Source organism: Strix uralensis, chromosome 5 (assembly GCF_047716275.1).
Source record: "Strix uralensis isolate ZFMK-TIS-50842 chromosome 5, bStrUra1, whole genome shotgun sequence".
In the NCBI taxonomy this organism is placed as follows: domain Eukaryota; kingdom Metazoa; phylum Chordata; class Aves; order Strigiformes; family Strigidae; genus Strix; species Strix uralensis.
Window position 1 is genome coordinate 14,206,617 of NC_133976.1, and position 23,715 is coordinate 14,230,331.

The 23,715-nt window shown below is 40.1% G+C and overlaps 1 protein-coding gene across 2 annotated transcripts in view; it reads right to left on the bottom strand.

Annotated features, from left to right (window-relative positions):
- Positions 1–23,715, bottom strand: part of RELN (reelin) — a 295,992-nt gene that overhangs the window by 12,330 nt on the left and 259,947 nt on the right. For both annotated transcript variants that reach the window (XM_074869921.1, XM_074869920.1), the window contains exons 45-61: positions 23,360–23,609; positions 20,977–21,145; positions 17,573–17,713; positions 16,027–16,204; positions 14,556–14,749; positions 13,211–13,467; positions 12,303–12,457; positions 11,271–11,485; positions 10,406–10,583; positions 7,872–8,047; positions 6,494–6,600; positions 5,837–6,079; positions 5,132–5,307; positions 3,446–3,519; positions 2,467–2,628; positions 1,973–2,130; positions 846–1,065 (exon numbers count right to left, since the gene is read on the bottom strand). In XM_074869921.1, the coding sequence (XP_074726022.1) occupies positions 846–1,065; positions 1,973–2,130; positions 2,467–2,628; positions 3,446–3,519; positions 5,132–5,307; positions 5,837–6,079; positions 6,494–6,600; positions 7,872–8,047; positions 10,406–10,583; positions 11,271–11,485; positions 12,303–12,457; positions 13,211–13,467; positions 14,556–14,749; positions 16,027–16,204; positions 17,573–17,713; positions 20,977–21,145; positions 23,360–23,609 (3,053 nt within the window). The remainder of the gene's footprint in view (positions 1–845; positions 1,066–1,972; positions 2,131–2,466; positions 2,629–3,445; positions 3,520–5,131; positions 5,308–5,836; positions 6,080–6,493; positions 6,601–7,871; positions 8,048–10,405; positions 10,584–11,270; positions 11,486–12,302; positions 12,458–13,210; positions 13,468–14,555; positions 14,750–16,026; positions 16,205–17,572; positions 17,714–20,976; positions 21,146–23,359; positions 23,610–23,715) is intronic.

Genomic DNA, 23,715 nt, shown 5'->3' on the forward strand with positions numbered 1-23,715 from the left:
TCCCCTTTCAAAGTAATAGTTTACTATGTATAACATATTGCCATATAGCTGGAGACAACACATCCAATTTTACAATCGATCTGCACAAAACTGAGATACATAAACAATATAAACATGCAAATAAGTGTATGAAAGCTAAAAAAGTGCAAATAAAGGTTGAATAAAATGAAGCGCCTAAAAAATTTATCATATTCTACCTGGGTGTTCAAATAAGAAAGGAAGAGCCTGATTTATATCTGGCCCATTTGCCAATTCATCCTGTTCCTAATCTTGCTTTAGACAACTAAATACAAACCAGTCCAGAAAGCTGTCACTCTGTTAAGAGCCAGCACAGGCTGGTTGCATTTGTTTTTCCATGGCCAAAGAGGCTCCATAGATGAAAAAGATACTCCTGTTCATTGCCAGGTGAATATAATTCTATTTGACAACTGAAACAGGAAAATGAGTCCGTAATTACTAATAGCATCTTTAGTTATAACTGTCGTGGAGGCACATACAAACATGGGATTTGTCTTATCAGATCAGGCACTGATCCACACAGTCTGGTGTCCAGTCTTTGCCAACAACTTCATTGTCAGTGCTGGCTTACTAGACAGTGCTCTGTTGGGCATAACGAAAACATCTGACCTTTTCATCTGACATCGCTTCCTCCTCACTCTCCATCTCCCAAATGGAAGTCACAAAGCATTTTGCCAACCGTCATGTTTATCTGCCAGCCACATCTGACTGCATGGTACAGCCAGGTCAGTCCATCCTCATCAGTACTGGCCCACATGGCTGCACGTACCATGAAGAGTTTCCTTTCTTATGAGCTGCTAAAGAACATTTTAGACTCAAAGTATTACCTTGCTCGGGTGAGATCCAGAGGCTTAGTCACAGCTTGTCGTATTTGACATCCATTAAAATAGAGTGAATCTCCGTGGGCGTAGGGTGCCAGCTGCCCGCATCCATTCCCTATCACTCCCCCCTGAATTGTTTCCCAGTTTATTTCAGTGACTCTTTCAGATTCAAAATTATCTTTAATATAACTGGGGAGGTCATGGCTAAAAACAGAGCAGTCATCACCTAGAAATGACACAGGGAAGTTATAAAACACTCAAAAAGCAAAAGAATTGATTATAAAACACACAAAAATCAAAAGAATTGAGAAAATTGAGTTACAGTTTATTGTAATTCCATTCGAGGTTGTGGCCCAATATACAGTGTGACTACAGTCTGAATGTATTTCAGCAGATCCATTAATAATGTGCACATTGCTGTACAGCATCAATTTTTAGAAAATCGAGGCTGTGACTCTTATTTTTTACGGCAGTATAACGTTAAGAACTGCAATACAGTTTCTCTTATTTTGCATTGATGCCAATACGAGAAACCTCAAATTGCTGGTTGAAGGGAAATGTGTCTAAAACAGGGAAGGGATCTGATCTTAGAAAGTTATGAGACTCTCTCCTGGAAAACATTAAACACTGGCTCCACTCCCACAAAGTACTTATAATTTAATGAGGACACTCAGGTACCATTAGGCATGTGCTTAGCTGCATTGAGGGATTACAGCAGAACCTTCTGTCCTGATGGGGCACAAAACTGATTCCCTTACAAGTGCCAGTCACCAACATGTGGATACCATGTACACATCCCCTGGAAGTGGGTGAACCCTTGGAAGGAGTACAGGGGTGGAAGACATTTCTGGGTAAGCAGTCAGCCACGTTCTGCCTTCAATGAAGGCTGAATGGGCTTTACAGACAGTGCCAGACAGTCTACTGAGAGACTGCTGACTCAATCCAGAAAGAGTAAAGGGAGGTAAGAGCTGTTATTTGCAGCTCTGTCAAATTATTAATTTAGAATTTGTTACTCAAGCATTCCAGTGATGAATGGAATGGAATTAGACATGATACATCACTGTCTTTGTATTTAATTTTGACCTAAATTAGACTGTAGCAGATGTATAAGAAAGAAATTAAAGAAATGAAACCTTGGTATCCTTCATCACAAATGCAAACGGCTCCAGTTGTGCAATATCCATGGCCACTGCAGAGCTTAGGGCATGCTTCCCCGATGTACACGTGGTCAATTGCCCAGCTTTGTTTCTCTAGTTCTTCTCCCTTCTGAATCCACCTGAACTGAGTTGCACTGCAAATATCAAAGTCCAAACACCATATGATGATATCTAGCACATCTGTACAGTGACATTCAAATACACCAGCAGCAGATGTAATGAAAAATGATGTATGAAGGGGCTGTGACTTCAATAACTGGAAAGACCCACCCTGAATGGGTGGCTGCTACACCATTTGCAGTAGCCAGTTCTATTAACAAAAAGCTTCCTGAAAAACATTAATAATGTATCAGATCTAAATCCAGCAATAAAGAAGCATTTTCAGTTCACTAGTTGTTCCAAGCGAGCAGTGCCAGCAAGACAGCTGAAGTTTTATAGGTCCACAGTGAGCTGACCTTTCAGTAACCTACCTGGATGAGACATGATCAGGCAGCTGGATAGTTATTCTTCTCCACACAGAGCTGTTGACAGAGTTATAGATGGTAGCTTCGTGGAATTGAAATGGGGAGCAGCCAATGCTATTAGATGAGGAAGGAAGACAGTGTGTCTGCACGAGCTGCCATGAATCTGTCCTGTAGGAAACAAACAAAAAAATGTTTTAGAACAACTGAAAGAATAATGAAAGGGAAACACGTAATTTCTAAGGGTCATGACATTGCCTGTCTTACTAAACAAACCCAAGAGATTGTCAGCAATAGTTTCCATGCTCTGTAGCCACAAATAGACAAGAGGAGAGAGGCTGAAGCACCAGTGCAGCCAGGGAGGACTTTCCAGCACCAGGCTTGAGTGCTGTGAAATGCTTGCGGGTGGTTACACACAGCAGAGTCCAACCCAGAGCTTCTCTGGGCTGGCATGACAGAAGGAATTATTTTGGAGTCTGCTCCTTAGTCTCTCTCTTACAGTGTTCAGAAGAGTCCCAATAGAATTTTCTCCATGTTCACCCACAGTCATTTGAGCACAGAATATACCTTCGCTTTTACAAATTACAATGCACTATTCTGCTACAGCACAGGAGAGTGTTATTAATGGTTTGCTAGTTAAAGACCAATTTGGAGTTAAGTAACTCCCACTTCAGTACAGCTTGGTCCTAAATATATAGTCCTGTATCATACTAAAACAAGTTTCCCGTGAATGTATTTTTCTGCAAGCACATTTTTAACAGGAGCATGCTCATGACTGTAACTGCAAGCTCAACACCATGAATCTCTCAACATCTGGGATAAATTATAAAGAGAATTTACAGAAGTTATGTAGACAAATCCCAGTGCTTGCACACAGGCTTTGTTCAAGATGAATAGCAAAGTAATTGCTTTAATAAATAAAAGTTCTCTAGGTTTTTAATATCATACTATTTTTTTTGTTATGTCTATGTATTCTGCTGTCATTTACCTGGCATCCTTTGTGTACTCCAGCATCACAGAGTGGAGGTCCCCACAAGAAGTTGCCTCACAGCCAACCACGATCTATAGCACAAATAAAATCGGCCGCTATAACAAGTCAGGTAGAAATTTAATGTGATATGTAATGAAGTCTTGCTCTCCTTTTTTTTTTTTTTCTTTAAGGGGTGGGTAAAAGAGATTGCCAACTTAGATCTTGGTCAAAATCCATCGAAAGTGGATGGAAAACAAAAGACGCAGTACTTCAGATACTGCTTTTACTTAATGAATTTGACTGCATTGCTACTGTTATTTTCAAGTAGAATCCTAACACTACGTTCCTAAAGTTCAAATTAAATATCTAAACAAACATTGTTTCTGAAACACAAAGATGTGGTAGCTCCTTGGCATTTCAGAAAGTGAAGTACCTAACCATGTGTTTACCTATGAAATTTAGAATTGATAATGATAAATATGTGCATATAATCTTCAAGTCAATCCAATTTAAGATTAGAATTATTCTGAATATTTAAAACAATAAACATATTTTTGTCATATTAGAGTGGAGAGATTACAGTACCCAATGTACAGCACTGAAAAGATAACAAAAAGCTAAATTTTAAGACCCTCAGAATCAAATGGCAGCCATGCACTAGAGCTGAGTTCTTTAGAAGTAAAATCTTTGCTGTGACTGGTGAAAAGGAGGAGTCAAGAGAGAAAAACTTTGCAATGAGAGTTTAGTAATATGAACTATTAACTGCTGATGTGTTATCATAATTTTGGCCTTAAAATAGAGGAAAAAGGTGATAGGCTGGCTAAAATAAACAACTTGGGGGGGTCTTGGCATTCAGTAGTAAAAAACATGTCAGACTCCTCTTTTATAAAATTTCTTTGAAGGTGGCATGCTGTGTGAGTGGAAGCAGGGCCTTAGGGTTTATATTAGTCAGTATAAAATTGGCAATGATGTTGAGAAAAAGTGAAAATATTGATTAGTGGAAGATGGAAAATTCTGGAACTGTCTTGTCAAACAGAAGAGCAAGAAAAAACACATAACAAGAAAATGGGTGACTGTTTTGATAACCCTGCTTTCATATTAGTTCCTGGCTTATTAAGACATGGTACTTGGGAAGGGCCTAGAACATTTCTGGACAACAGCTACATGTTGCCTTTGGCCCTGTGCAGGATATTATCTTAAAACAAAGTAAAATATTCAGAAATGTTTCTCTGATTATTTAGGTCATTTGCCATGGCAGAAGTAAATAGAAGGGGTACTTCTACTTGGGTACTTTTATGTTTTCCATATGCCACTCCTCTCCAGCCTGCCTCTACCTTGCCTTTTCTGCTTATTTAGGAGTTAGGGGAAAATGACATATTCTGCATACTGTGTATTCTCACCTTAGAAAATAATTCCTACTGTATCTGATGATCCAGTAATTTCAGGAAAAAGAGATTAGACTTCCAATCCCTCTCAGTAACCCCCAAAGCATACACACAGTCAGAATAATTTGACATTTAACATTCATGCAACCTTTCTGGTTCCCATTACTTATACTTCAGAATTTCCTTTAAATTTAATAAAAAGTAATTATTAATTATTCATCCATCTGGGCACCCTAGTTGGAAGAAGAATAATTTCTGGAGACACATTAGATGATTTTTCATTGCATACTTTACTTTGGAGAGAGAGAACATTTCTTACTTTAAACTGCATCATGTATCCTGGCTGTATAATGAGCTCCCTGGAGGACAGGATGTTGTGTGTTTTGTCCTTTTTCTTATTTGGCCAGTAGAGATGGAATGATGGATTTCCACAGAAACCTGCAGTCCTGACTGCATTAGGGTAAAAACTCCAGTTTTCTTCATGAGATGTGCCTTCTATTAAGATGAGTTAAATACAATTACTGCATTGTCTTGGTAAACATCAATTACTAATGAATCCACAGAATCACTAGATACAGTACTTCAGTGATATAAACACTAAATTTATGCAATCTGTTGTGACACACAGTAAGCAAGCTACTAACAGACATAATAAAAACATCAGCTCCAGAGAGGTAATTAAAATGTTTAAATAATAGTACTTTAAAAAAATATGATTAAATAGAACTTTACTACCCAGAATTTAAATGAAATGAGTTGGACTGAAATAAAAATTTTTGCCTTTTTATACATATATATATTTTTATACATATATACACACATGTACATAACTGAATATATTTGTGTATATATATATTTACACACTCTTATTAGTAGCATGATGAATAGCATATAAACAACATTAGTCTACAAAATGAAAAATCTGCAGAGTTAAAAAAAAGAAAAAGTGTGCATGCAAGCTGCCAGGGCTTATCTTAGATAAGATAATGCCAGACAACAGATTAGCTGTCACAGCCTGTCTTACCATCATCAAATGTATCTACCAGCTGGCTGGGGTTGATCTCTGCTCCTCCGATCAGGATATTATCCAGAGCCCACTGCGCCCGTTCAGGGCCTGAAACCACGATCCCGTTGCTGATGGTAAAAGGTTGCCACCAGCGCAAGCGGGTTGTATTGGTCAGAGCGTGTTCGGGGAGGAGGATGTAGTCATGCCTGACTGAGATGTATTTTTGGTAATCCATCTCATGAAGCAAAGTCCAGGATATCCCTGGAATGAAAAGATGCAGGTTTAGTAATAAAAACAAGCATATGGTAGAATCTTCTAAAAGGTTAAAGGAAGGTAATAGGAAATAAAAAATAATAGCTATGGTCTTCTGATAGGCAAATCTTAACTTCTAATGGTAGTTGGCAACTGTTACTCATTGCAAGAATAATCTTGTAATCGTATAAAGGAATCAAATTGGCTGGAAGTCACTGATTACTGAAATCAGGTAGGAGGATTATGGAAAACTCCTGAGCAATAGATGGATATTTTATGTAGGGAAAAAACTTTACAAGGACAAAATAACTTCACAATTAAAAATCATCTTATTATTTTGGATCTCTCTGACTTCTCAGATATCCATGGCGCTTGAATATAGAACAAGGCTGTAGCTTAGCTGAAACTACAGGATGTACTTGCCTCCATCAATGGAATAGTCTAGCAGCACTCCCTCCTTTCTGCAAGTTGGTCTGTGACATGTTGTCATATTATTTTCACTTCCAATTCTCCCCCAGTACTGTAGAAACCTGAGAGTAAATGTGTAAGTTTACATCTGTTAAAGATCTGCACAAATCGAGAAGTTTGCTTTCTGTTAGCGGGTATGCTGAAAGATTTCAAAATGCCAGCATTTTTAAGCAAGTAACATTGATGTACAAGTAAAACAAAGATTTCTAAAAACATTGCCTAGTAATTCTCATGGCAACCTCATGAAATTCAGCAAAGTCCTGCCCCTGGAAGGGGCTAACCCCTTTCAATGGTAGCGGCTAGGGGCTGTCTGGGTGAGAGACACTTTGCTAACAGTTCCCTGGGAGTCCTGATGGAAAGGCTGCTCAGCATGAGTTAACAAGATGCACTTATCTCAATGAAGGACATAAAAGGAATTGATAAACTGAGGTAAGGTCAGTGAAGGCCACTGAAATAGTTGGGTCTGGAGCATGTGCCCTGTGAGGAGGGGCTGAGGGACCAGGGCTGGTTCAGCCTGGAGCAGATGGCTGCGACTGGAAGACAGTTGTCATACATTCAAAAAAGGGAGGTTCCAACTGAATATAATGGGGAAAAAAAAATCACTGTGAGGATAACTCAACACTGGAACAAGCTGTCCAGAGAGACTGTGGGACCTCTGTCCTTGGAGGTTTTTCAAGACCCAACAGGACAAATCCCTGAGCAACCTGGTCTGAATTCAGTGTTGACTTGGCTTGGAGCATGAGATTGGACAAGAGACTCCCTGAGATCCCTTCCTTACTGAAAGGTTGTGTGATTCAGTGAATTCTTGCTGAATTACAGAAGTGAGTAAAATGACTGTTGTTTTCTACATCATGTCCTTAGCTTGTCTAAACTGACATAATTCCATTGCTCTCTAGTTAAGTCATCCTCTTCTACAGAATGTGAGTGGGGTGGGTCTTGTATGGGCACCCAAGAGAGGACAACCAGCAGAGGTTATGTTCTTAACTCAGTGGGAGATGCAGCTTGTGCCTTCAGTAGTGGAGACAGCGATGCCCAGGAGACTGCAGTATCTTACCTCTTCGCAGGACAGGCATTGCTGGCTCCAGGACATTCCTGGGGAAGGGGACCCGCTGCCTTACCTGGACATGGCAGACCCTTTCCACTGTACTAGGGTGAGCCTTGCTATCTGTGACTCATCTGAAAGCATCAGTGCCTTGAGAATCATAATCTCTACCTGAAATAACTTTATGCTTGTGATGGCCTACAAATTCCCTGAGCTCTAAGCTATGTCACCTGCTGCTTTGTCAGCGTTTAACAGAGCTCCCTATTAAAATGATATGTAAACATGACCTACTTTGCCCCCCGCAGGTCCAGATCTTGAGTCACAGCTTGCCTCACAGTTGCACCTCCAAAATAGAGGGTTGTGTCTTCTGCAAGAATCCCACACTCAGTACAGGTATTTCCACCTTCTAAGGACATCCATAAATCTGGTTTAATTTCTTCATTGTCAAAGCGTTCTTTCAGGAAAGTCTGTAAGTAAGGTGTTTAACATAAAGTACAGGTAATTATGATCTTAAGCCTTTCTGATGACCACAGCCAAAACTGACCTAAACACATCTGAAGGGCTCATGAACACTGTAAAAATTTATTTTCAGTGACTGAACATAATCACTTTTGGATGAACATTTAGCTACTCTAACTGAATTGGCTAAATGTGAAACTATATTAGGGTTAGATTTTAAGATACTTGGGAGGTAATCCAGCACACTAAAATTTGCATGTGCAAATGAATGGGTGTATTTGGTTTGCGTGGCAAGGTTTTAGTAGTGGTGGGGCTACAGGGGTGGCTTCCATGAGAAGCTGCTAGAAGCTTCCCCTATGCCTGATGTCAGACCCACTGCTGGCCAAGGTCGATCCTATCAATGACGATGGTAGCGTCTCTGTGACAACATTTTAAGAAGGGGAGGGGAAAACTGCCCAGCAGCAACTGCAGCCAGAGAGAGGAGTGAGAATATGTGAGAGAAACAACTCTGCAGACACCCAGGTCAGTGAAGCAGGAGGGGGAGGAGGTGCTCTGGGTGCCAGAGCAGAGATTCCCCTGCAGCCCGTGGTGCAGCCCATGGTGAGGCAGCTGTGCCCTGCACCCATGGAGGGTAATGGTGGAGCAGATCTCCACCTGCAGCTGGGGGAGGACCCCACACTGGAGCAGGGGGATGCCTGAAGGACGCTGTGGCCCTATGGAGAGAGGAGCCCACGGTGGAGCAGGTTTGCTGGCAGAATTTGTGGCCCCATAGAAAGGACCCACACTGGAGCAGTTCATGAAGAACTGCAGCCCGTGGGAAGGAAGGGCTCACGTTGGAGTTTGTGGAGGACTGTCTCCTGTGGGAGGAACCCCACACTGGAGCAGGGAAAGAGTGTGAGGAGTCCTTCCCCCGAGGAGGGAGGGAGGAGTGGGAGAGACAATGTGTGATGAACTGATGCAACCCCCATTTCCCATCCCCCTGTGCTGCTCAGTGGGGAGGAGGTAGAGAAATCGGGAGTAAAGTTAAGCCCAGGAAGAAGGGAGGGTGGGGGGAATGTGTTTTTAAGATTTGGTTTTATTTCTCATTACTCTGATTTAATTGGTAATAAATTAAACTAATTTCCCCAAGTCGAGTCTGTTGTGCCCATGATGGTAATTGGTGAGTGATCTCTCCCTGTCATTACCTCAATTCATGAGCCTTTTGTTTTATTTTCCCTTCCCTGTCCAGCTGAGGAGGGGAGTGATAGAGCGGCTTTGGTGGGCACCTGGTGTTCAGCCAGGGTCAACCCACCGTAATGGGTCTAACTCATAACTGTGGTTATTTAAGACTATGTAACACTACTCCAGTACATATCTAGTATGTATGGGAGAAATTGCTAGTGTATATTATTTCCCCAGCAAAACCAGTATTGCAATGAAATTTTAGGGTTATTGTAGTGAATATGCATTTATGCAACTGTCTGCACAAATATATGCAGTGAAAACCATCTGTAATATGTCTCTGATTTCCACTTACCTCCAGTGTGCAGTAAAAGCAATGCCATGAGTGAAATCCTGGCCTTAGGAGATAGTAGTAAAACTCCCCTACAATTGCTAGGATTCAAATGTTGTTAATGTGAAGAATACATTACTAATTAAAAATTTCAAACAGATAATGATATTTGTTAATTTGTAATTAATATCTCAGATGAAAAACAGACAGCTATAATAATTCAAATGGCATAACTGAAAAGCTAGTTATATTCTTTTTAGACAGAATGCTGCTTAACCTGTTGTTTTTGTGGCATGTGTGCCTATTCTGTTCTTATCTGATGTAGAAAAAATGAGATAGTAAATACTGCATTTTAAACTAATTTGGGGTTCCTTACATATTATTTTCTAAATATGTTAAATTTAAAAAATATTTTCACTTTTAAATTAGAAGTATATAAGTAGATTTCACTCACTTTTTATAGGGTAACACTAATAACAGCTAGATGAATTAATTTTATGTAATTTTATGTAATTTTCTTGTATTCCCTACTTCAGTAAGCTCTTTCATGATACAGACAATCTTTCCACAGGTCTTGATCAAATATAATCATCTGTGCAAGAGTGATCTAGATCATATAATAATGATCTAAGGATGAACAGTGAGCTTTATCATAGCTTTTTCAGGCAGTGTTATTTGCAAAGGAACAAACCTGTTCTTGGATACTGCAGTAATAGTTTTGTTAAAAAATGATAAAAGGGCTGAAAATGGATTTGAGTATCTTCAGGCTGACAGGAAACAAAGCGAAATTTCCAGTGGGATAGATTTCTCCTCTCTCTCTTTCTCAGACAAACACATGGCAAAATTCACTCTTTAAAACATGCAGTAAAGTTACCTTCAGTGTTTGGGTCAGATAGCAGTTTGGACCCGAATACCCAGGATCACAGATGCATTGCTCATTCAGGCAGTCTCCATGACCTCTACAGTTTTCCAGACAACCAGGACCCAGATAGAAATTATCGATGGCCCACTGCATATCTGAGTATTTCTGGTAGAACCGAAACCTCACGGGACTAGATATAAAGGAATGAAGAAAAACAGACATACGTATAAAACTACTTTGCTCAATTGAAAAAAGGTGGTTGAAACACACTATACTTATGACTGTACTATCCTCTGAGCTTCCACAAGTAATATCTGACGGTATCTGTTGAAATTGATTTTATACATATCCATATCTTCTTCTTTACATATGTACTACCTACATGGTAGTCCATACATATATGGACGGGTTCCAGACACTCCTGAAGCTGGAAAAAGCTCTTCTGTCTTCTTGCAAGAGAATTTCAATTTTGGTTATACTTCCTGAGCAGATTACTCAAAGAATAAAGAGATTTTAATTTTGCAGAAAAAGACAAATGGTTTGCATATGTGTGGACTACTGCAGACAACAAGGGTAACTTTTCCACTCAGTAAGGTCATAAATCTAGTCTCTAATTGCCTGCGGCTGCCTGAACAGAGCAGCACATGCTGTACCAGAGCAGACTGCAGAGAAGCAAGGATAACTTTGCCGGTTGTTCAGACCAAATGTCATGGTCAGTCTTGATGGATCGGAAATAAAATTATGTAGCATACATAATGAACATGAATGCTGCTAGTCTGCACTTTCCTTCAAAGAAAATGAACAGGCAGAAATTTCCCGTTACGTTTTTCAGAAGATACTTAATCCAAGACAAAATGAGTAGCAAGTTCATACTTACTTGCCCACAAGGTTTTCAGGCAGTGCGTAAGTTATTCTTTTCCATCCTTTTGTGGGAAAGAAGACAGATGGCTGCGAAACACTCCCAGAACATTTTGGATCAGCTGGTAAACACTGAGGTACTAAGTAACTCCAGCTAACACCAAAGTCAGTGGAATATTGCACATGGACCTGATTTTGTGCAAGTTTTTCTGAGGTTTTACATCCAACAGAAACCTAATAAAGAAGAGAGCATAAGTAAATTAGAATTAATTGTGGCGCTGGTTAGAGTTTAAAAAAAATGTTTGAACCTGAAAACTGACTGCAGAATTTTGCTTGAAATGATGGCAGTAACAGTGCTTGTATGGCACCAGTCATCTGCGATCTCATCAGCATTCCTGAGACAGAACAGGCACCATATTCTGAGTTTCATTTTCCTCTAGTTAGCTCACATTTATGGATTTCCAGGTTTTGACGTTTGTGCCTTATACCCCAATACCTCATAACTAATAAAGTTAATCCCCCCTCCCACACAAGCTAAGATTTTAATATTTCAGAGGAGACCACCCAGCTCGGTTATGTTAGGTGGACTGTCTTTATGGGAGAGATGTGCAAAGGGCTCTTACAACTTCCAGATATATGCTGGGTTATCTCTTTAGTTTAGCTAAAGGGATGTATGGAGGGCAGTTTGGGTACAGGTCTGATGTGAATGCATGACGACATAGGAGTGGTGTGGACTACTTTGGAGTTGCTTTTCCTGCACCAAGCAGCTGTTACAAATAGGCACCTTGTATATATGTAATAACCTTATTACATGAGCTCAATTCAACTGCTGTGCTGGAAGAGAAGAGTGCGACACCTGTGAAAACAGCCTGCGGTATTAAAGCAGACCAACACGGAGTAGGTGAGAAAAATGAGGATGACCTAATAATAACACTTTTTCCTCAGGGAATGGCTCATTCATAGGCCTATACATCATCCTACCTCCTGAAAAATCTACTTAGACCTGGAGCAAAATGTGGTTTTGAATAATTATATTGCAGACAGATTTTACCTTAAACTGCATAATCCAGCCTTCTGTAGGAGTCAGGTCATGGGTGACTGCGTAGACTTCTCTGCCGTCATGGCTCCCGCAGATCATGACACCATCAGGAGAATCACAAAACTTTTCAATTGAGCAATCATCATGGAATAACCAGTGTTCATTCACTTGAAAATAAATGGCAATGTCAGTAATGTACAATGAAAATATAAATTAAACCGGGAGTAGTGTTAACCACTAAAGGTGATTCATGGCGCTATTTTTCAGCCTACATGAGAATTATTTAGTATTGCTCCTGAGAATGTCAGTACCCCATCTTTCCCATGTACATATTTATTACATTTATCACATTTATTGCTCAAAGCACCTCTTACTACTCACTTACATAAGCATTATAACGTTATTTTTTAATGTTTAAGAAGTAATGATTTGAGACTTACTGAAACATAACCTTTGGTTGCACTGGATACTATGGGAGAATATTTTAATGGGTGTTGCTTACATGTCTGCACAAAGGGTACCCCAGCACTTCTAACTGTTAAGTCTTTTAAACACCCAGAAATACATCCTCTACAAAATGTAGTTGTAAAATGTAACTTCCCTAAAGAATGTTTAAAAAAGTTAGGAAATAGGAAGCAGATACTCAGGTTAAGAAATCTGCTTAGAATAACCTTGCACTTTTTAATCCTTTTTTCTTTCTTTGAAGAGAAATTAATCTTCTAAGCAAATTTATGCAGTAAAAAAAGTTACATCTTTTCATTTCACATTTCATGAACTAAAAACAAAAGACAAGACCCCTCTAGCAGTGGGATTGTCTGTGATATCCATCACAGTGAGACAAAGATTCAGAGGCTCAGCAAGATTGGAAATCACTGCACTGACTTCTTGCTCTTAAATTCAGATCTATGTGAAACCTTTACCTGTAGTTTTGTCTTCCATGAACATGTCAAAGGCAATCCTCCCAGTGGGCCCTGCGTCAGCAGGGGAGCGCTCATGCTGTGGTAGGGGAGCGCTGCTGAAGGTGTCAAGCATCACCGTCCTCTGGTCAGCTGATCCGGCGATCAACACATTGTCGATAGCCCAGTCGTTCTGGTCCAGGCCATCGTGTTTAGGCTGCCACCAGCGGAAGCGCGTCCCAATGATTTTGGCATCATAAGGTAGGAGGATGTTCACAAAGCTGAAATAAAAGGTGGAAATTAGTTGTAGGAAAGCAGCAGGAGGAGGACACTTCTCAGTGCTCTGTGCTGGGTGCTTTGATAAGGTCCACTCCCATTGTTTCCTAGAGAATGTGCAAGTTGGAAAAGAAGGAAAACACCGGGTGATCTAGCCTGTGTTTCTCTATGGTAGATTTCGGAAACAAAAACCTCCACTCCCAATCTCATCTCTGGGACAGCAGCTCAGACTGAGTTGGGAAGGGCCAGCAACCAGACTGTGGCATGATTTGAACAGCCTCACGGGCTCCAGCTGTGCTTATGGGACCAAATGCAATGGTCTAGACTATCAGGGTGTGAACATAAGGTCCCAATTAAGGGAAGTGCTAAGAAGGAGAATGTTGAAGTAAAATTGAGATTACTATTTTCAACCTGGAGCCATTCAGCAGATAGAAATGTTCCAGTACCATTTTCTTATTTTCATTACAACAGTAGATGATAGTACACTTAAATCTCTTGTCAAAGTGCTAGTGATTTCTTGGTGTATTCAAATGAAATAGCAAATAATGTGTCCCTCCCAGCCCCATTTTCTATGAGTCTTTTAAATTAGTCAGTGAGGAAAAGGTCCACCCATATCTATGCATGATTTGAATCTCACAAATGTCTGAAAATATGGCTTGAGTGTATCCATCCTTTTGATGGATATCTGCAGAAATTCAGTTTCTGCTCTCCACACCATTTTCTATCTAGTTCAAGCAATGACTTTCTGCTCTTGTCAGTAAGAAACTAGATTGCATATGAAAGTATCTTAAAGAACAGGATAGACATCATTACAATAGCTATTAATTTATCTTCATGCAACCATTTACAAATCTATCAGACTGCTACAGACTCCTTACTAACCTTGTCTTTCTGGCCTAGCAGCTGCACAAATGCTGATGCTCAAGCACATGCGCTAAGGCCATTCATAAATGTTTGTAGGACTGGAAAGGCTGAACTCTTGAAGATATGACATCCAAACCACAGCAGTAATATGTCCCACAGGTTCTTATGAAACGTTCAAGACCACCTTACTTTAGTACAGGAAATTATACAGGCAGAAGAAGGTACAAACCCAGGCTTGCTGAACTGATCATAGAAAATTTCCATTAAGAGGCTCCAGGTGATTCCACCATTCACAGAATACTCCAGAAGCACTCCTTGGTTGCGGTTATTAGGAGTTATCAGACATCCATACATGAAATAAAACTGGATAAATTCTGCACTGGTGAGGTTCAAGTCCACTGTAACTAACATACGGCTGCAGCCCTTAAAAGCAATGAAAAATACATTGGCTGGCGTTGACTGGCAAAACTTATGACCATAAAAAGTATTAGACTATGCAGTCTCTATTATTATAACTTCACCTTGTAAAACCTTCAAAATTGTACAAAATTATACTAATTATAACAAAGGCAAAGCTACAACAGAATAATAAATGTACTTCCTTGAGGACATAATTTCAGTTATGTTCCATCTTAAAAATTCCTGTTGTGCATTTATACACGTTGCTACTTGAACCTACAGCTTTACAACATTCAGTATCAAGAATTGTATTCACCTTTCTTCTGAATACAAGAGTTACAAAAATCCATGCTTCCAGTGTAAAACACAAGGTTTTCCAGGCAGAATTAATGAATCACTGGTTATGTGCTAATGGCTCGATTTATGCAAACCATCAAACGGCACAGCAATTTTAATATGTGTGTTTTCCCGTAATCCATTATATATTTTACATTGCTTACACTTAGTAAGTGGTGCCTACTTAGTCCTACTGCAAGGAAGTGGAAATGTAATGTTTCTGTTAGTTTATTTTAGAAAACTCACATCAGTTTGAACCTAGTTATAAATTTTCATGGAAGATATCTACAAGCATAATTTTTACATGTTTCTAAAATACTATTTTGTCATTTTTATAATCCCAAGGTTATCAGTAAGCAAACTGTAATTCAGCAGCAGTCTGGGTTATATACCTACATATGTAGCTAAACCAGGAAATTTTACTCTGAAAAAATCCAGCAATGAAATATCTGAAGGATGAGGCTGTACACAGACATATTTTTCAAGGACCAAGTGCAAGTTATACACATGCAAATAGCTAGTTATTAATTTACCTCTGTGGTCTGATAAGAAGCTGCACCAAACTCTGGTCTCTGGAAGTTATAAGTGCTATGAGGAGACTATTATGAGTGAGTGGAATTGAATGTCTACATACTTAGACTGTGCTTTAATCTATCAGCTCCACCTCCAAAGGCCTCTCTATGGCTCCTTTCAGGAGGTACATACACTGTATCTCATTTTTTTGGCTGCAGCATAGCCAGGAACATAGCGTCTGCTTTCCTGAAGTGTTTCTGTCTGGCCCTAGTCTGTAGGACCTGTGTGACTTTGACCTTCAGCTGGGCAAAGGATGTAAGTCTTTTTTATATGTTATATGTTTAATATGTAATGCTGATATTTTTTAACACCTTGCTATTTATTTAACTTTTTAAGTCATTCCTGTTTATACTGCCAAAGGGAGTGAATTGGCCCCCACGCCGAACACACACCCCGCTGAAGTGAAGAGCCATCCCAGAGGCTACTGCCCCGCAGACTGTGCTCAATTTGCCCCCGTTCACTGTCAGCCAGTTCTGGTTCGATGGCGAGCGATTGAAGTTATCTTTCAGTTGTGTCGGAAGGGGGGTCTCTGGCTCATCACAGTACAGTCCACCCCAGTGCTCATCGCAGCTGCAGAAGAAAACAAATGCAAAATTCAGCTGGCAAAGGCTCTGCATGGAGGTTTTAATCAGTGCCATGTTATTCCACATTAAGGTGCCATCTTATTCTGCATAGAGACTGTCTGCATCATTTACTAGCACACAACTGGTATATGGGGGTTTCAAACATCTGCCACTTTTTGTAGTTAATATGAAACAAAAATGACTTTAGGAAGGTTAGTGTTATGTATCGTTCAAGCTGCTAATACAGAGTACACTCCAGCACAGAGTAGAATCAGTGAAATACATTGTACTTGGATAGATAAACGTAAGAGAATGTGCCAAGCCTAAGAATGTCCTGCTAATGTTAAATTTTAAGTAAGTGTCTGTAGAATTTTAGTGGATGAATACTTTCCTGTTGTTTCTTTATATAGTCTCCCGTTTTTTTTCTCCTCTGAAAAAACTTCTTACAATGTGTCAAAGATTGGATAACAGCATGGAAATGGGTTCTGCTACTATGCAGATTTCACCAGGGAGATCATGCCTTGGTACTTCAGTGCTGTCAGGATAGAGGACAACACAATAATATGCCTATTCTGCAGAGAAATATATTTCTAACAAACATAGTCAAAGCACAATTATACAACCATTTTCCTATTCCTGTTACCATTTGTGGCTGGAAAAAAGCAATACATCCATCTGGAAGGTATTTTTCTGTTGCCAGACAGACAAAGCTGGGGAGATCTGGTTGTTGTTAGCTTTGCAGGGCTCTATGTCGGCTGTTATACAGACAGTTTGAGGATCAAGCCAGTCTGCCTCCTCCAGCAAACCCTACCATGGATCAGAGGCATCAAGCCATCAAGCCAACACCAGTCCCAAGGCAAAATCTGGCCTTGTGAAGAACAGGCACAATCTCCTTTTGCTTCATGGACGCTTCCCACCTCCAGCCCAGGCCCTCTGCACCCAGTGCCAGGATGAGGGCATGGGGATACGGCGTGAAACCCCTCAGGAATAAGGATAACATCTGGGAATCTCCAGGACTGTATGTCCCTAGAGGGGTGTTCAAACTCAAGGGGTCCCTTCCCCCTACCTGGTGGGAGGGGAGCCAATATGCAGCATAGACAACAGCAGAGGTGATGCACTGCCACTGAGGAAAGGACTGGCAGCATCGCCCATGACGTGTGAACAGGCAGAGGGCTGGCAGAGCCAACCCCCGCACTTACCCTTCCTCTTGTTATTTCTATTCCCAGGAGGTCCCAGTGCCCTGCTCAGTTTTAACAGCAAAATCCACCTTCCTTTTAAAAATTGTATCAAAGTCTTTCCTGCAAATTTGTTCAGATGACAGCAGAGGAGTGAAATGCTACAGCGCTGGGCAGGACAGGGGACAAATGGCACTTACACACAGTTGTCTTGTGCGCACTTCCCATGGCCGCTGCACATGTCTATGCAGCCATCCCCAATGTAGACATTATCGATTGCCCATGTTTGCTGCTTATCGAAAGGAGCAGGCTGGTGCCAGCGGAAACGAGTTGCTTGAGACCTTTGGGAGAGAAAGAAAAACAGAAAGGTAATATTTCTAGCTAAGCTAATCTTTATTTTGACTGAAAGGAAATGTCAATCTTAAGGCTAGACTGCTCCTGGAAGATTTGTTTGATATCAGCACAACCCGGGGCTCATTCCTGATAATGACAAGGTCCCTGAAAACCCAAGAACAGGGTGCCCAAATTTTGAGAGCAGGACAAAGCACGGATGCTCAGTAACATGCTGAGAGTGTGGGAGGTGGGAAAGGGATCGCCGATGAGAGCAAAGCAAGTGGGCTGTGGATGGTGCAGTGGAGAAGAGGGTAGGAAGAAGATAGTATGCCCAAAGGGAGGCTCAGACCAGTCATAACCATGTCCCAGCACAAATCCAAACTTGAGGGATAGCTGGGAGCTGGATCAAACCAGAATCACCCAAATCCTCCAAGTTTCACCCTGAGCCTGAGTTTTATTGCTTCAGTGCAAGTCAATAAACTGACCTAACTTTTTCTCTATGAATTCTCCCAACTACACTTACGTAAGAGCATCTCTAGAAAGTGAGTTGGCTCCTAGGCAAGATGCTGCCATTTATAAATCTACAGGAGAAAGCTGAGAGCACCCATGCAGGGCTTGTGGCGTGACCCTGGTTTTGCCATTTCCTCCCTCCCCTCCATCCAGGGCTTGACTGGAAATGTTAAGAAATGATCTACGGTGTGATGCTGGCTCCTTTCAGTAAATAATTTTCATTTTGTTGACTAAAGGGGGCTTAGCTCCCTATTCAGACACCTTGCTTTGATGTAGCTATATGTGAATTAATTGTCTCGGCTCCCAAGAGAGATGTTGAAAACCTAGCTGAAACAGTCAGGGGTCACCAAACAGCTATTCAGATCATGCAGCAGTAGACATCTATATTTGAATAGCTGTGAGTAGATGAATTTCTGTAATAGCAAAAATACCATTTTAAATTTAAGCTTCTCCATGTTTTGCTGTACAGCACTAGATGGCAGCATTGAACTTTATGTAGTCTGTTTTCTTTTGAAACTCAAAGGGAAATCACAATTACTGTAAACACCAAAACAAATAAACAGCAAAATCCCCCAAATTTATTCAGTGTAAAAATAGACCTTTTATGGTGAGGTCAATGTTATTCTATGAATTATTTATTTATAAACATGTTACTTGAGGTGAATGAATAACAAGTTTATTCAAGGAAAAATCTACTGCTGTGCTGTCTAGCTGCTCATCAAATAGCATTTTTAAAAGAAATGCATAAATTGTGAGGAATTCCTTCAGGAATAAAGACAAGCACCTATATTTTACACTGCCTGCTTTAGGTTTGGCACTTCAGTAACAATTTATGGAGGTGATGCTCCTGGGAGAAGCTTTGTATTTGCATTTGCATTTTAAAATCAGCTCTGAGTCTAAGTTAAAAGTAAGAGTTCGCTGTGTTCTACAGGCCAGAGGTTAGATAGCACACTGGGGTATGAGCCCTAAAAGGCTATGTGAGTATGGGTGTTGTGAATCAGGCCAAGCTATTGATTATGTAGCCTGCATGTCCCTAAAACGTACAGGCACAATTGGAGACACACACCTGCTATTAGACAGCTTGAAATAATAAAGCAGCATAAAAATTATATCACATCTGGACTAAAGAGCCTACTAGCTGCACTATTCCTTATTCTAAAGCTTAAAGTCTCCCTTGCTTGTGAGCTAAGGTTGTAATAACCTCTCTCATGCAATCTCTACCTTAATATCTTTGGGAAATGGTATTACTTCAGCCAACAAATACAGTTATTGGATTAGACAGAAGAGAAATCTTTGCCTCATTAGGGCATCAGACTTCTTTTGACATATAATGCTCAAAAAACTTTTGAGTCTTAGAATCACAGTTATTTATAAACCTGAGTTTATCTCGGGTGGTAGGTTCCTTTCAGGTCCAAATTCAATTGGTTTGGAACATCAACCCCAGTCCTGATTTATCCTATTCAGCCCCAGAAAGCCTCTCCTGAATACAAATTTACAGACTTTATACAAGAATTGTTGGGGTAATGGATTTTACAAACAATATGTAGTGAAGCAGAACAAAAGAGGAAGCAGAGGAGATCGATGCTGGGAGCAAGTCCTAAAAAAGTACTGTTACTTGACATGAAGCACTGCACTGAAGATAGGGAAGAGTATAGATGTCCCAAATGATTAGTAATAAAACATGAACTTTTCCACTACTAGTATCAAAACATGTGACAACTGTATAGGCACTCCCAGTACAATCACTAAAAAATAAAGTTCTCTGTTTCCAAACTCATATGTGCATTAGCTGGCATCTTTCATGACAACCTTCTCAAATAGACATAGGCTCTGCCTACACTGTGGTACTTCTGTGCCTGCAGTTAGCTCAGCCTATGTCTACGTGAGGAGATTGAGCTCAGCAATAGCAGCAAAGCTGTAGAGTCGAGCTGTGCTGAGAGCCTCATGTCCACGCTACCTGTGTGTGCAGGGCTTTACTCTGGGCTAGCTCTACAACAGCTTTATCGGGTATGACTGCACGGGGCACAGTCACAGCTATCACTGCAAAACAGCACATCAAGAAGGATGCAAGCTGGAAGGCTGAACCACCCAGTTGTCTGTAGATGGATCTTACTGTCAAACAAAAGAAAAATCCAGCAGTTTTCAGGGCATTGTAGGGAACCTTATGGCAGTACTCCCAATAGCACTGTCAGTCCCAAACAGCTTGTTTCCCTGCAGCCTCCCAACAAATCTATTTTTAATTCCTTCACAGACAAAAAAGTAGGAAAAAGAAGAGGAGGTGAAAATGGGGCACGTGTAAAAACAATGACAAGAGCATCAAAGCTGAGAGAGATACAAAGAATACAAGGAATGCTCAGAAAAGGAAGAAGCCTGACAAGTTAAAACATCACCTCATAGCCAACAACAGCAAGCACAGGGTGCAGTGGGGATTCAGCCAGTCCAATCAGCCAGCAAAACAACCAGAATTTAGTGAGGCTGACGATAACATGAGATTCTCTAAAAAGCTCCACCTGTCCCTCCCCAGAACAAGACGGATGAGAATTTCCTATATTTACATAACTAAGAAAAGTAAATGCACATAGTAGCGTTTAAATTTTTATGCAAAGCAGGATGAGGCTTCATTTACTGATACTTATTTGTTGTTATAGACATGGACCAAACAAAAATGGCAAGGTACAATTATTTTAACACTGTTCGTTTATCCTGCCTTAATACAGAGTTTGCATTTATATTTATTCTGTGGAAAACCAGAGGGAGATACCTAGTATAGGGAGGCAGGGGCAAAGTAACCCGGGTCCACTTGTTGAAAGTGTCCGAAATGAGAATCCTCTGGAGATGGTACTTGTTGCATTCCACATTAGTGGGAAGACAGTCTCTCAAAATTGGGTGCCAGGTCAGCCCAAGGTCCACTGAATACTCCAGTTCAATAGCTAAGGGTGGAAACATGTTTAGTTACTTAATTTAAAGACTTACATCTGTAGGTCTACAATAAACTAGTAACCTCAGAGAGCATTAGTCACAAGTTTATGCTAACAAAATAACCACTCAAAAGTTTTCAAGCCTTTGTCAGAAGCACAAAGCTTCAGTGGCAGTGCTGGAGGATATGTTATATGTTGCTGAGCAGGTACAGCTCAGGAGAAGGCTGGAGTATACCTCCGTATCTGCCACCTAACTCAAGGGACCACAGGTGCAAAGACAAAGTCATCTGTCAAGTCGCCAGGATTAAGTCAAGACAATTTCTGTAGCAGCAGCATGCAAGAAAGTGATGTGACAGCATCATGACCAGCAATCTTTTTTTTTTTTCAGGCTGAAGGATGAGATTCAGCTGGATGTAATCACTGTGTAAGGCAGAACAACACTCAAATTCAAACTTTTGGCTCTGTCACAAGATGGTTTAGTCACTCTTCCACCCCTTCCAGACCAGCTTATTTCATTATCCAGCATAAACAATTTTAAATTGAGTTTGTTAGTCAGTGAACTTGTTTTCATTCAAACACAGTCTAGCCACATTAAACTAATGTATTCATTTCTCAGCAAAAATCAGCAATTTCATTGTTTTTATGTTTATGGCTTATAAACTTTTATTATGAAAAATAGAAGTTAGTCAAGCTCACTAAATACTTCAAGTTAAACTTTTATGCAGCCATTAAAAAGTAAAGAGTAATAGGCACAGAATTGTAACTAAAGTAAATGTTCCAGCTGCCAGGCATTCTGGCTGTGTAAAACATGGAGCATGGTTGCAGTGACAGGGGTGATAAATCTGCAATCTTTTTTGATTACTACAGACCCATTTTTTCTACCCTCATGCACAGAGAATGACCCTTAATCACCCAGTCAGTCCCACTTGATGTCCAAGCACAGAAGACAGTGCTTTAGAAACACAAGGACAAGTGGAAACAAACAAGGCTAAGTGAATTTTTAGTGAAAATGAAACGCTTTGCTCATCATGACTGGAAGCATGATTAGGTAGTGTCCTGCCTAATTTAATACTAAGTTAAGATAATGGAAAGTTTAGTAGACACAGAAACCAAAAATGAAGAAACTGATTCTTTGCCAGTATATAGCTAAGCTGCCAAAACACTTTTAAACTTAGCAGGGATGATCTTAGTATGCCATAGTCTTTTTCATACCAAAAGAAAAAAAATATTGTTAGACATGTGAGTAAAATATCTCAGTTACTTTCATTGGCTTCAGAATAGCAAAATCAGAGAAGCCGCTTCTGGGACTTCAGGTAAAATCTTTTTCCATTTTTATGCAGAATTCTGGAGAAATAGTCAGCAACCCAGTGAATTAACACATGCTACATGCTGCAACATATTGTATTCTCCTTCTCAAAAAAAATCTATACCCCAAAACCCTACACTAAAAGAATATAATTTAAGATGTACAAACAAGAATTCAAAAGCTAGGAGGACCTGTTTCTTGTGCATCTTAAAATTCACATCATGAACCAATTTTTAATTTCCATGTGATGTGTATTGAGTGCAGACCATGTTTTTATTTATATGTGTATATGTATGTATATGTGCATATACATATACACATATAAAAGCATGCTCTGCACTGAATACATATAATGAAAAAAAAGGAATCTAGGTAATAAAAATTGGATCATGCACATTCATACATGCATGCATCCATCCATATATATATGTTTATTATTTTGTATGGATGATACAAATTTCTGCAGTTGATGCTGACTTAGCATGTGTCAGATGGATGCTGATATAAATGATTTCTTAGTTATAGAGGTGCAAGTGAGATCTGAACTGAGACTTACTTCACTGAAAATGCAAAACCACAAAGCAAGAAACATATGCTGGGAACACCCAGCTGCTTATTATTAGAACCACAAGATCACCCCAAGCAGTGGATGCCACATACTGGTAAATGGGTTTGAGTAAGACAGCTGTTAGTCTTTTTCTTAAATTAATTGAACTGCAACTTAAGTGCTTGGAGGGAATAATACACTTTAGTTTATGTTAGGCTTCAGACATCTAGAATAAAAAAGCTGTTATTACAATTCCTAACAGAAACATGCAGCTTTATTTTGTTTCTGAGTTCTTGTTATGATGAATCAGAAAACAAGTGATCTTTCCAGCACAGGAGAGGAAGAAGGGCAGGAATTACTAAGAAGTCATTACCATAACAGGAGTCTGTAACAGAGCAGGAGGCTGCAAAATCTATTTGCAAGAAAGAGTCTTCATTGACAACGATGTCAGTAGTAACAACATAGCGGGTGCTAGCTTTCTCAATGAACACTAGAGCATCCCCAGTAGACCCACAGACTGGCATCTTTGTTCCACCAGGGTGGAGTAGCCACTTTCTACTATCCAGTGTGGTGAAATCATCTTCTAATACTGTATTGCCAGAGATGTTTCCTCCAATAAGAATCTGAAATGTCAGGAAAGGAATTGTTATTGAAAAGAAAAAATGTCTAGAAGCCTTCACAAACATGCATGTGGCATAGCATCCTGGAGGAGGAAGATTTACCCATCTA